At 35.1% G+C, this 14,351-nt stretch overlaps 2 protein-coding genes across 3 annotated transcripts; both read right to left on the bottom strand.

The window, feature by feature from the left end:
* Positions 1 to 415: 415 nt before the first annotated feature.
* Positions 416 to 3,554, bottom strand: LOC110417426 (Ubiquitin carboxyl-terminal hydrolase family protein). Its single transcript, XM_021429789.1, has 2 exons — positions 3,098 to 3,554; positions 416 to 2,367 (listed from the first exon to the last, which is right to left on the bottom strand). Exons 1-2 carry the CDS (start codon positions 3,111 to 3,113, stop codon positions 1,067 to 1,069), a joined length of 1,317 nt encoding a protein of 438 aa, XP_021285464.1. The 5' UTR covers positions 3,114 to 3,554; the 3' UTR covers positions 416 to 1,066.
* A 1,775-nt stretch (positions 3,555 to 5,329) lies between these two features.
* On the bottom strand, positions 5,330 to 13,604 carry LOC110417425 (ubiquitin interaction motif-containing protein). Of its 2 annotated transcripts, none has more exons than XM_021429786.2 (7): positions 12,902 to 13,604; positions 8,762 to 8,840; positions 8,004 to 8,155; positions 7,175 to 7,298; positions 6,885 to 7,070; positions 6,608 to 6,679; positions 5,330 to 6,468 (listed from the first exon to the last, which is right to left on the bottom strand). In XM_021429786.2, exons 1-7 carry the CDS (start codon positions 13,291 to 13,293, stop codon positions 5,644 to 5,646), a joined length of 1,830 nt encoding a protein of 609 aa, XP_021285461.1. In that variant the 5' UTR covers positions 13,294 to 13,604; the 3' UTR covers positions 5,330 to 5,643. The 2 variants fall into 2 exon arrangements, with proteins under 2 accessions (XP_021285461.1, XP_021285462.1); XM_021429787.2 differs by lacking the exon at positions 12,902 to 13,604 and adding an exon at positions 10,041 to 12,294.
* Between the last annotated feature and the right edge of the window lie 747 nt (positions 13,605 to 14,351).

The following is a 14,351-nucleotide window of genomic DNA, read 5'->3' as shown; positions in this document are numbered from 1 at the left end:
ATAAGAAGCTGGTGAAGAGGGAGGGAGAGAGGCAAAAAACCAAAGAAAATAAAGAGGAGTCGATTGTTAACCAATGGGGACATAGAAAATAGAAATCGGGTTCTTTGATTGAAAGCTGTTGAAACTTGAATGGTGGATAAGAAACTTGGTTTAATCAATTTATAAGATGATGAAAAAGGGCTCATAGAGGAGTTTGTCAGAGCCGAAGATTGTGGTGAGCAATAAACAAGTTTGGGTGATGGCATAATTTTCCCTTTTCAATCATAGGATGAAGTGAGATCGGGGAAGATATGGCGAGGAAATTTCGGGTACCTCTTTAAATACATGTGTGAGATTTTATACAGAAATCATTGATAAATACAATCATAGGTATAGCATTGAAGCTACCCTGGAAAGTATAGCGCTTGGATACACCTTTTGACACGTCATATTAAGCCATTACATATATATGGATAGAAACATTGAAGTACACAAATGGACAAAAACATTAAATAAGAACAAAGAGCAAGGGAACATACATACATACATACATACATACATATATATATATATATATAAAACATCGGTGAACGGCTGCAGTAGGGATAAGATCACCACCACACTGAAAACCTGGAATCCTTACCGCAAAAGAAAAAACAAACTAATGGGAAGAGGAAAAATAACCACCATAGAATTGAAAGCAAATAGATGTAGGCAAGAACATGAAAATAAGCAAACTTCTGGTATCCATCATGCACTTGAAGCAGCCCGGGATATGGGCTTGAACAAGGTTGAACTGAATCTGATTCAGAACCTTCAGTTCATATGATCAGGCTTGTAGCACCTGAGAATCTCCCTTATCTCAGCCTAGTTATAGCTGGAAGCCTGGAAGATATTTCACATTCATTGACACATTCAGTATTTCAACTATTTGAGTTACCACATCCAGGAGTGATTAACTTGTTAACTGCAGATGCTGCCGAAGTAGAAGCCTTCCCTAGGCTTCGTTCATTGCTAGTTGTAGTTTTTATTCATCCATTGAACCCGGAAAAAAAAAGTATGAAATAAAAATCACCTCAGATTAATTTTATGGAGCCTCTTCATCAAAAAGAACTTTATAAAATCGTTTTCTCTCCTCAGGATCAAATAGACCTCCTAACTTATCACCACTGTCATCTTGGTCAGACATCTCAGCCCTCCCATCTTTCCTTCTCACTGCCTTTACCAAATTCATGCCTTTCTTTTTCTTCTTCTCCAAATTCACTGAATAGCGCCTCTGATTATATTCATGAAGACCCTCCTGCATCAATTCTCCAAATTTATTCTTTACAGTGACTAGTGGATCCTTATGAACCAATTCTGGACCATTATAGCCTTCTCTAAGGAGCACAGTGTAAATCTGATACTTGTTTGATACATAAAATATTCCTGGGTGCTTGAGCAACAAAACATTCAATTTCTCAGGTAAAGCAAACTCTCTCTTAAAATGGCCTAGCTTTAAAATTGATAACTTCTTCCACAGGGTCAATGACAACAACTCATGCACAACGCCCACTATTCTCTTCTCCATTTCCTTTGATCCCATCTCTAAACTCCTAGAATTTGAATAAGGCGAGATATAAGGCATTGCATTAAATTCTTGAAACCTCTGCCATGACTTAACCCAAGTTGAAGGCAATGAACATGAAAAACAAGGCTCCAAACCCTGTTTCTGAGCTGAAGCTTCAACAGCAGAAACTGCTAAATCAGGGCTCCATGCCAGAAGTTCAATTTCCATTGAACTCTTCCTCCAACTACTATTAACAAGTCGAAACATATCTGGGTACTTAGGTAAGATTCTAATGACATAGTCATCTGGAAATCCAAAACTGTGTTTTAACTCGTTAAGTTTCATAACATTAAGCCTCTGATTCATACTTATCATTAACAACTTTGCCAATTTCTGCACAAATACTGGCTCCTGCATATCTTTTACTGATTCTTCCTCTTCAACCAAATGCATCATCCGCTTTGTTAATCTACAATGATACTCATCGTTCTCAAGATAAACTTCAAAGCAACAGGGATACTTCCTGAGCCAATTGAGAGCTTTGCCTTGAAGATCAAGAGTCTTAAACTTCTTCTGAAGATGCTTCAAAGGTGTCACCTGGTTTGGGTATCTAAGTATTATGTTTTTAATCTGATTATTGACTATCCAACGACGATTTCGTGAAAGGGCTGATTCAAGAACTAGGTCTTTCTTCATTGACCAAAGAGAGAAGTTTCGGAAGTGATAAAGAAGGGAAGGCTGAGAGTACAGGCTACAATAGCAACAACCCAACCTCCGGAAAAATCTTTTACTGATCATTGCACTCAACTTAGCATGTCTCTTTTCCTCCAAGAACAGACCTGTTAAGAGCAAGGAAAAAAAATTAAAAAAAAATCATATTTAACTTTTCACTGCTGAAATTAGAAATCTAATGGAATGTAACAATTTGCCTAGAGAACACTTCAATGGTTGCTTACACCACTACTCTAAATACTTAATGCTGCAGGCATGGTTATGCCAACAGCCAATGTTCAAAAAACTTTTAAAAAATTGAGCCACAAAAGTCTAATTTGTGCTTTATGTAAGTGCAGAATAAACTTCCATTGAGCAATCCGATTTAATTACTTATTTTATGCCAAACTTCAAGCTAACCTTAAAATTTAAAAACAAAATTAAGAAGAAAGACAAATCTTACAAAAAGCTACGAATTAATGTCAACAAAGAAAGTTTTCAATTAAGATTTATCACTCTGGTAGAAAGAAAGGAAACCCAATGATATCAAACAAACTTATGGCAACTGAATGATTACTTTTTAATTTTATATGAAAGTAATTTTGAACAAAACAAAGCCATTTTCAGAAATTTAAAGTTGATGGCTTTAAATTTAATTAATACTGCTAGTAGAGATGATGGATCAACAACTTAGACTTATCGAATACTACTTCACATTCCAAACAAAAAAAAAAAAGAGGAAGGTTGTATGAATAGAATACCTTTGTCAAGTGTCTGAAATATCTCTAAAAGTCAGAGAACAAAAGCAACAACCAAATTATAAATTAGAAGACAGTTGTCAGTAGGAAGAAGACCAACCTGCTATTTTGATCATATACAGCACTCTGACTTATTGGATACAATCTTTTGTAACGCATATAATAGCAGCTTCACCTGCACTGAACAAGGAAAATCCAAGCAGACCATAGATATGAAGAAGCAAACAAAGAAAGGGGTAGATTTCATCAAGGAAAGACAATCAAATGGTTCTCATAGGCATTTTCACGAACACCCAATAGAGGAAACAATCAAATTTTCATGGGCACGTACATTTTCCTGAATGGCTAGATTGAGCCTGCAAAATAATCTTATGAAACTATTCATTCTGGCTGCTGTTTAGGTGAAGAATATGATAGAGTTTGCCGTGAATGTCTGAAAGAAAGAGTGAGAGAGACAGGGATAGGAAGAGAGGGAGATGGGTTCAGACTCGAGAGCGTCAGCACGAGAACTCAGTGATTCAGTTCCGGTGAAATAGTTCTATAATTTTGGAAAGACATAATAGTTAGGAATGTTATTCGAATAATTTTTTTTATTTTTATTATATTTAATAGAGTTTTTATAATTATATTTTAAATTAAATATATGTTTATTATTAAAAAATAATTAAATATTATTAATTAAAATATTACTTAAAAATATAATTTATTAAAATATCATATTAGATGACATAATTACATGTTTTTATTCTCTCATAAACTTAAGTGATATAAAAAAATCATAAATAATATTTCAATTAATAAAAACTACTTCAATCGTTATTATAAAATAAAAATATATATTTAATTAAATATAATAAAAAATAAAAAAATATAATTTTTAATTAATTTAAATTTTTTAAAAAATTTATTCATATTTTTTGGGATGGGATGGAAGTCCATACTTCACTAGTAGTATTCGCTCTCCTTTCCAATTTTTTTTTTCTTTATTTGAAAAATTAATAAAAACAAAAAAACATGAAAAAAATTCAATAAAAATAAATAAATACTAAAAAGTGTCTGACATTTTGAACGTCTAACCATCAGAAAACAAATCGATTATTATTGGGCGAAATAACATTGCGTAGAAGTAGTTTTTATTATATTTAATTAACGCAAAGTAAATATATAGTTATCACTAATTAAATATAAATATATAGTTACAAACGCAAAGTAAATTCTGAAATATGAAAGCTTATACAAATTGTTCTATTCTATATTGATTAGACATTAGTGAAAATTCCATGGCAGCAGTTGTGTATCTCTCTATCTTGACCCTTTCCTTCCTCTCTCTTGTTCCGATCCTACACGTTCCTCTCTGTGTCGAACCTTCTCCTGCGTTGACCTCCTTCATCAGCAATCCCCACGAAGCCACGATCCCAGCTAAACCTCTACAACCTCCTCTTCTCCCTCATGTTCTCCATTTTATCTTTACACCTCTCTGCCAGCAAATCTCCCTCTTTCCTTTCTGTTGCCAACGATAGCCATCCATCATAGACCAACAAGTTGCAACAATTGAAGCTTTGTTGCTGAGAGCTTTACCGTCGATGGAGACCTGTCAACCCAAAAGAAAAATAAAAAGAATAAAAAAAATCTATGTTCATTGTTGACTTCTTTATTCGAGTTATTGATTTTATTTGTATCTTATAACTTTATAATATTATAGATGTTTAAAACAGAACTTGGCTTATTTTTTTCTTTTTCTTGTATGAGTTTCGATTTTTTTTTTTTTCAAATTTTTAGATAACGGACTTTTGTTTTTTGAAAAACAAAATCATCTTGAATATATGGCATTTTCGCAATAAAAGGATTTCGAGTCCAACAAAATGTGTGCCCATTGACCATAACTCAAATATCAGTGTGTACCACTGATATTCTTAATAAATTCACAGCTTATTGAGCAAAATAAAAATTATACATGATTTTGAAATTATTATAATAGAAATTAATTAAATAATATTAATCTTTTTAAATTAATAAATATTGTTTTTGTTATTTTATCCCAACAATAAAAATCATAATTTTTCAAGAAAATACTTTCATGAAAAATTTATATTTTTTCACCAGATAACTCAAACAATAAAAAAATATTTTTTGACAATTTATTCTAACAATAGAAAATATCTAATTCTCTTGTAAAATATTTTATCCAATTTTTCTTAACAAATTATCTTCTGATCACCAAACAGGTCTTTAAAGATCAAAATTTCGGCAGATTTACACCTTCGGAGAAGGCTTTTTTTCTCTATAGCCAAGGCAAATATGAATGAATGCAGATTTCATTGACAAAATAGACTTTATATAATCCTTTTCCTTCAGCATTTAACATATGAAAATTGAATTAGAATGTCAATGCTAAAGCAAATACACAACAGAAATGGAGATGCACATAAGCTGAACAGACAAAACCAGAAAAAATAACCTCTTCTCTCATTTGCCCAAAGTTGTGCGCAATCCAATCAACTAGGTTTACCGCTAGCGGCTTTTCTTTCTTTTTTTTCTTTTCTCTTTCTTTTTTTTTTAAATTTTGCTTTCCAATTACGAGCACCATGTTCCGCAAGTCCCACCAGCAAGGGCCCCAAAGGGATCTCTGACATGATTCATATACATTCAGACTATACTAGGGGGATCCCCCGCCCAATTACAAACGGCACGAGGCCAGCGCGTTCTAATGCAATCCACCAATGGTGCATGCTGAGGAGGTTCAGGTTTAGCCACTTCAGTGTCTTTCCCACTTGATTCACTCCCCGCAGCACCAGATGGAACTGCTACATCCGCCATGAATTCCTCTGGTGTCCACCTTGGGGGTACTGAAACCCTCAACTTTGTAAGCCTGGGTCTTTGTATTGGAGTCTCACCTCCAGATGTGGCTTGGCTGCCATTCAAATCTGATTTTGCAATCCCATTAAAATGGTAAAGATCAAACACCTTTCTACCCATCTGACCAGTTGAATCCTTTAAACCCCCCAAGCTCTTGTCTAAGTCCAAAATAACCTGCCAGAACTCACTCCACACAATGAAGCCCGAGCTGCAAAGGCTATCAAGTTTCTCAGATGGAAGTCTGATATTCGTCTCCCTGAGGACCTGATGGAAACCTTCCACACTAATGAAGCCACCACCGCCACTCTGATCTTGGGCATCAAAAGCTTTCCGGATCTGTGATTCCCTTTCTTCCAGTTCATTCTCATCTTGAACAGCTGTATCCAAAGCAAATAGCACCGTATAATGGGACTCACTCCCAACAACCCATATTGGCCATTTTGGGCATTTTAGATTTTGGCCAACCTTACAGAAATTAAGGGATTCTAGAAGAGTGAGGAATCCAACTTCCACATTTGTAGATATACCCTTCAAAAACATGCCGCCACCTAAATCCATCCTTCCATCAAAAACATTTGGAACAGCTTGCCCACAGAGCAATAGGTTCACAATTTCCTGAAATAATTTTTGCATCAAATGCAGCTACATAGCAAAAACTCATCAAAGATAGCAATACAGAGACTTAATAATGTAAGTACCAAATTTAAGATATCAAAGCCCTATCCATTCAAGGGACATATGCAATTTTATGTACCTGAGAAGCATGCCCAAACGGTGCAGTTACTAGAGGAAGGCTGGGATCATCCCGGTCAGCTTGAACCCAGTCCTAGATAACATTCAGATGCACAGATATTGTTTTTAAGAAAACAAAACAGTCTCGACATACAGATAATGCTTGTTCTTAAAAATTTAAGAACATGATAATAAAAGTAAGCGAGAGAGAAAGAGAGATCATTATATAGCTGTTGAAACATTGACGCATAGATAAAGACAAAATGGGAGTCTTCAAGTGTTAAAGCAAACAAACCTACCAATCCTCGAGAAAGTAATGCAGAGATAAGGAATAGCAATGCTCCCATGCGACTTTGAAAAACAGGAATCATTGCTTCGAGCCTCTTAAAGGCACTTGCAGGTGTTGTGTATGTGTCAACTCTTAAAACTTTCTGCAAATCAGAAGATGTTTCAATTGAAAGACCTTCAAGTGCTTGCACAATGGTCTGTAAGATAGATGGAAACTTATCAGCAAAGAACAGATAAAACGATATACACACAAAATTACCAACATAATAACAACAATTCAAGTTAACCTAATTCCACTAACCACATCCTTTGGACTGTCTTCAGATCCTTCAATGCCATAGCCAATAGCATTCAAAGTTGCAATTACAGCTCTTTTATTATTTCCACATAAAAACAATATCTCACCCATACTTTTAACCAGGGCTCTGTAAACAGAACAAAATTAAATTGAATAATAGATAACAGAACAAACAATTAATGCATTGCAAAGCAGCAGCAAAACTTTTAAAGAACAACAAATATCCATTCAAATTGATTATTCCAGAAATGAAGTAAAACATGACAGAGAGCAATACCAGTCCACATGACAAGCAATCATGAATATCCATTAAGATTTGTCACAAGATTTCACATTACTTCAGATCTTGACATTCTTGGATGATCATTTCTAAAACTGAGCTAAAACCTTAAATCAAAACACTAAGAAAATATTCAAATATACCCCATGGCCCATTAGCCCATTTTATATATGCAAATGTGCCTGTGTGTTTGTGCCTGTGCAAACACACATACAAAAGGAAAGTGCAAATGCAACGTGACTTTTCTCTGATATTCTGATCGCAAACAAGAATTTCACAAGCATAAAAGCATATTGAACTGAATTCCTAAGAAATCCAATAAAAGGAAGCACACGAGTGACAATTACAAGTTTAATATAACAAAAACAAATATGTGAATCTGCAGGAAAAGAATTAACATTGTTGGATAACACAACTAATACAGCGTGAACAGTTGAACCCCTGTTTTTTTACATGAAATATAAAGCTATAAAACCTTGAAATGCAAATAAAAGCATGTGCCTTGGCATGGTTTAGTGTATATTGCACAATTTAACATACAAAATTAATCACCTTGCTTTTGCATCTTCAGTAAAAGCAGCAAAATTATTTAACGCAACATATTGATTTTTGGATGATCTCCTGGAACTCAAATTCTGTGGTATGTTCGGTGTAACTTTAACTAATTCATCCGGAAAGAAAAGAAGATGTTTGAGCACAAATGCCTGTACAGACCGATAGATAGTATAGTCAGCAATAAGAGTACTAATACCATCATGAGATAAACAACAGAACAAACAAAAATGTTGAAAGGCTATTTAAGGAGGAGGCCATTCATAAGATTTAGGCTAAGACACAACCTAGCAAATATCCAATTACACCATCAACTCAACATCTACTGAGAATTTTCCCTAGCAATTAATCACCTATGTCAGTAGCATAACAATAAAGAAAAGTGCAGCAATGGCAAAAATAACTGTTTAAAATCTTACAAGGTTAGACTGAAGTAATTATAGTTAAAATGGATACAATTTTCCATAGCATATTTAAACACCATTCAATAATATGATTACTCTATTAACAATTAACAATTATAAAACAAGCTATCCCACTGAAATAACATTCTTAACAAATTTTAGTGAGTTTATTAGTGTCAGTGTAGAAACTTAGAACATTCAGAAGATATAATGTAAGTAAGTTCTGGTGCAACATAAGAAAAACATATAATTGTTGAACGCATTAGGAATTTCAGATGGCATAAAACAATTAATTAGCAATTCACATGCTGCATGCTGCAAGAAACTCATATAACTGAGAAATAAAGGAATTACTTGTATGGTTGCTAAGACACCACAGGGCCCACCTTCATGCTGCACTAGGCCCATAGAAGTTTCTGGATCAGGGCTAAACCTACAGGATTTTTTGTCACATATGAGCCAAAATAAAGCAAACATATGAAACTTCCTCAATATTGCAAATGGTTTGTAACATCCCAAGAAACTCATATTTCCATAAAAATCAAAAGCCAAAAAGCAAGAAGAAGACAAAAACTAACAGGTAAGAGTTTTCAATGAAGAACAACAAGTCTACCAGAGACTCTGCTAAACCAGTAACTACCAAGCTCGGTTCATAACAAATATACTAGAAAATGATAGGAAATGCAGAAGAAACAGTCATAACCAATCAATTGCAAATGCATCAATAGCCTGCTAACCTGTGCTGGTATATTTAACCAATCAATGTGCATAAACACAGAGATACAGCAATTAAACCAAAATTTTCCCTCAGAATACTATCTATACTTGGTATTTGACAATGAAGAAAATCAGGGAGGTACTTTTGCACTTATGGGAAAAAGTATAAAGGTACACTGCATAATATGAATTTAAACACCTCATACATGAATAAAACCTTTAACATTTTAACTCTGGCTCATTTACAACCACCCCCACCCCCCACACATACAAACAAAACAGAAAACAGACAACACCTTTTCTGATGAAGGATTACATCTTCAAGGACTATTCATCACAATGTGCGTTAGAAGGTTTTCAGTAAATGCATTCTTGTTTCAGAGCATACTTTCTTATATTGTGCCTTGACAATATGAAACTTCATTATGAATTATCTTTGAGTGCTCATAGCATTATTATTGTGTATTCTGATCAAAACCTTAGCATTCCAGATAACAAAAGAAATTTTGTGCTGGCAGTTTATAACTGTGTACAACATATTTACAACTCATATCTAAGATCCTTCAATTTAAGATTTTCCAGTTCTTCTCATGCTTCTTACTGGTTTAGAGTCACCTCTTAGGCTCATACCATACATCACATCAAAGATAAGTTCCTATATCAATATTCGGACAAGGTCTGAACTTCTGTATGCAGTAAACTGGCTCGCTTGTTGGTAGGAGGACAGCCAGGGTAGTTAGGATTTTATGGATTAGTATCTAGGATTTTTAATGGTGATCAGATAGGAAACTTTAGAAATGTAAAATTAAGACATAGTCAACTAACATAAAGGGTGATCAAATAAGAAAATTTAGCTTAAAGGAACATATATTAAAACTTGCATTCAACTAATTAAGTTTTGGGTATTAGAACCAACCTTAGCTCACATTTTAAACACTTTTGAAGGCTGCTAAAAGGATGCTCCATCATCAAGCATTTCAGCCTCTTGCTGGTTATTTCTTCATTATTAGACATCTCAATAGAATGCTAGTAAGGAGGAACAGATTCCAATCTACAAGTTACTAGAGTTATGTGCTAAGAAAAGCTCTATAACAACTTTAAAAAATTTTCTATTAACAACATAATGTGTTGCACATTGGAGCCTTAATATTAACTCTAAAAGTCTTAAAGTTGAAGAGGAAAAAGTTAAAGCTATTGAGGAATGGCCAGCCCTACTACATTACATCAAGTTCAAAGTTTTCATGTGTTGAAAAACTTTTATAGGCATTTAATTAGAAATTTCAGCACTAATAATGATGCTCATCACCAATTGCATGTATGAAAGGCATTTAGCTGAGACAGTATCTCAATCTTTCAAATAAGTCAAAAAAAAAAGGATGATGATACCTCTTAGGGCTGAGCAACGATTCAATCAGTCAGTTTCGATCATGGAGGAGACCATAACCGACCAAACTGACCATGGTGGCGGAACTGACCACCCCCGACTGAATTTGGTGGGGAACCAACCAGACCATGACCAACCATGGTCGGTTGGTTATGCAATCAATTATGGGTTTTGGGCTTTGGCTTTGGGTTTGGGAATGGTGGAGGCCAACAACCTGCATTGACTTGACCTGTCCAAACCATGCCTCCCGATCATTGAATTTTCTCTTAGTCAACCATGATTTTCGAGCAAAGGCCAGACAACGGTTTTGATGTTAATTAATATGTTTCCATGCCGATATAAAGGATGTAATGCAATGCATGTAATAGATGAAAAAGTTGGCTTGCTTTTTTTTCTCCTCCGTTCGTCCCTGTTATTGCGTTTGTAAACAGAGTCTGTTAACCAGTAGACTCATTTTTATCATGCCTTAGATTAAAAGAAAAACACCCTTTGCAAATTTGAACAAAAAAAGAACCTATACAAGCTCAACCCATGTCAGTGACAGTCCTTGACTATCTTCAACAAGATGAAGGTTATTGAACAAACTGATGTCAGTCACAGCCCCTTTATTTGAACAAAACAATGAAGGTTAGTTAACAGAAAACTTCAACAAGATCAATCACAATTATATTACAGAATTACCCAACTCCAAAAATTTAAAAAAAAAAGGAAAAGAAAAATGGTGGTCGGTTATTTGGTCAGTGTCAGGCAGAAGGGTTCCCAATTGACGACCAAGCCGATAAACCATAAAAGCCGATGCCCTCAACTGGCTCCTCAACCAGAGCCAATCAACTGACCGGTTTCTGACCAAAAATTGTCGACCTCGATCAGTTGGCCAGTTTCAACCGCCCATTGCTCAGCCCTAAAACCTCCTATGTTACATCTTCCAAGAATCTGTATGATGTTTGGCATGACACATGATTCATCATACAGGAATTATGGTGCACTTGACCAAGATGATCATCCAATTGCTTAGTTTCAAAAGAAGAAAAATGAACCAAAACAGAGGTATTCAACTTATGAGAAGGAACTCAACATATGGTCCAAGTACATTTGATCACTGGATTGCCTGGTAATAAGAAACTAAATGAGCAAAAACAAAGAATTCAACTTTTGAGCAGAAATTCCACATTGAGGTCCAAGTACATTGCATGGAAAAGTGTCACTAATTGATTGTTAAGATTAAGCACAAAGTTAAAATTGATAGAAAAAAGGCTATTGATGCACTTAGCGAAGTGGTGTAAACCTTAACTTTTATGGCTATCATCCTACTTATGGGCTTTGATTTGCTGGAGAGGCTACCCATCCTGCAAAACTGTAGCATCTTACATACATATTTATTAGCTGCAGAACATGCAGATTATCCTGAGTTTCCCCTATAATAGTACCATCTCGTCAGAGAACTTTTCTTTCCTAAGTCATCCTTAAGTGAAGAGCTGATTTGCAAATAGCATTACATAGCAGCAACAGGCCATTCGGATGGGATAAGATCATTATAAGGATTGAGCATCAACTGGGCCTAGTTTGAAAAGGGATATTGCTAGGATTGTTTCCCAATGTCAGACTTGTCAAACATAACAGAAGAGAAAGCAAAACACAGGTTCATGGATGACATTTCCACTACCAACACGAGTCACAGAAGAATTCAATTAAGGCAAAAGTTTATTAAACCCACGGAAGGAAACGTGGCCTAGGCATGGATTAGACTGAAAGGTAACATAAATGTGCAAATAAGGAGCTTCATCCAATTGGCATTTCTTTTCCCTACAACATTTTCATGAAAATTACCTTAAACACTCACATACTTGACTTCTTTAATTGTATGGGAATGAGTAACGTCCTTGACTTCATATGGTTTCTGAGATGAAGAAGCAACTATTAATGCTATGTTGTTACAAGGCTTTCTCCTATCGCAAAACATAAGAAATTAGCTTAAACGCTCACGTACTTGACTTCTGTAATTGTATGGGAATGAGCAGCGTGCTTGACTTCATATGGTTTCCCAGATGAAGAAGCACATATTAATGCTATGTTGTTACAAGGCTTTCTCCTATCGTACAACATAAGAGATTGAAAGCATTGTTTACCAGTAAGTGTTTCTACTTGAGGGAGTAGACATTAGAAGTTTCACAACATGAAAGTTGCGACTTGATGCTATATACTTAGTATATTTAAATCTAGCTGCCAATTTATCCCGTGATCAATATCCTTAACCACCATATTTAGTTAAAATTCAATTGAGCAATGAATATTATTATTTCTTTTCCTCGCTTCTAGTCTCTCAGCAGTAATTTTTCATTTTGAGAAACATGAAAACTAATATCTTGGAGTATAAATAAAAAGCTAGACTTTACCTTATACCCTGATTGCTCCACTGAGCAAGTATATCCTTCGAAACCCCACTCCCAAAAACCATCGAAAATAACTGATAAGCTTCTTCCTCCGACAATTCATTACCCAAATTCGCTTCCTTGGCTTTCATTTCAGTCTCTTTCCTTCCTAAATCTCCGCTCCTTTCGCTTTTCGAAGGGGAACTAGAAGCCGGAACGCTTTTAGCGGCCGCCAGCATCCGTTTCTCAGCTGCGGCTGCCATGAGTTCACGCTGCAACCGTCGGCTCTCCTCCGGCGTCGTCGTAGCTGAGCTAACAGCTTCCCTCGGCTTGCTCCTCTTAGGCTCTGGCGGCGAATTTTGCATGCTCATCCGTAGAGCCATTCTCAGGTCCTCTTCTTCTTGTTGATCCGCCATTTGATAACCACCGTTGGATCAAAATTTAGCAATCCAAGGTTCGAAACAATTGAATTTATATGCAGATCAATTGAATTTAACAGAACCGTTATTTTTCAGATGGCTATGTATTTGATTATGACTTGGATTCTGTAAATGATAAAAAGATAAGAAAAAGATTTGGGTTTTTTACAAACCCTAAACAGCAAACTAGGGTTTCGAATTTCAGGCCAACTAGAACGAACTGGACGTTAAAGCAGAGTGGAAATTCCGTTTTCAAAGCACAAGAACGATGGATAAAAAATCTCGATTGAATTAAAATAGGAAAGTGGCTCGTAAGGGGTAAAAACTGAAGGTGGTCGCCCTCCGGTTAACATTGAATACGATGCCGTTTGCCAAGATGAATGGCCCTATTAGAATTACGATTTCAGCCCTGACGTGTTGCACTTGAACACGGGGTTAGTTAGTGCGTCGGTGGGAGTGAATTTGGGGCAAAAGGTAAGGGTATTTTGGGGAATAAAGCTTGATGCTTTTCTTTTACGGGGAGGAAAGGCGTTTTCGTTTGCTGGAGTGTCAGGGAATCTATGCTGAGTAAATTTGGGATTGGAGGACGGTGGGGTCACCAAAAATGCATTTGGAGGTGAGCTGAAAATGCGATCTGCTGTGTTAATCACTGTCACCATGTGAATTTTGATTCATTTAATTTAATTAATAACTTAATAAATCACATATTGATTAAATTTATTGTTTATTTTTTTAACTTCGGTTGGTACGTAATTATTTGTTGGACTACTGTTGGCATAAAAATCTAAATTTGTGATACTAAAATTAAATTATTCAAAATCGTTAATCAAAATATTAATAAACAAATCAAGAATTGCATGCTATATTAAATTATAGAATATTCTGTGGTACTACTTTTTTCCTTCAGACTTGTAGTCATAAAATCTACATTTTGAGTGTTAATCAAATTATTAACGTTGTATCATGAATAGAATCAAATTGTAAAATTTTTAATGATTCTAATTAATAAGCAAAACCAACTCTTTTAATGTGTATTAAAGGAGTATAAGATCAAG

Source organism: Theobroma umbraticum, unplaced genomic scaffold (assembly GCF_002168275.2).
Source record: "Theobroma umbraticum cultivar Fairchild unplaced genomic scaffold, ASM216827v3 scaffold_51.0, whole genome shotgun sequence".
Classification (NCBI taxonomy): domain Eukaryota; kingdom Viridiplantae; phylum Streptophyta; class Magnoliopsida; order Malvales; family Malvaceae; genus Theobroma; species Theobroma umbraticum.
The sequence above is the reverse complement of the archived record's forward strand: the minus strand, read 5'-3'. Positions and strand labels throughout refer to the sequence as shown.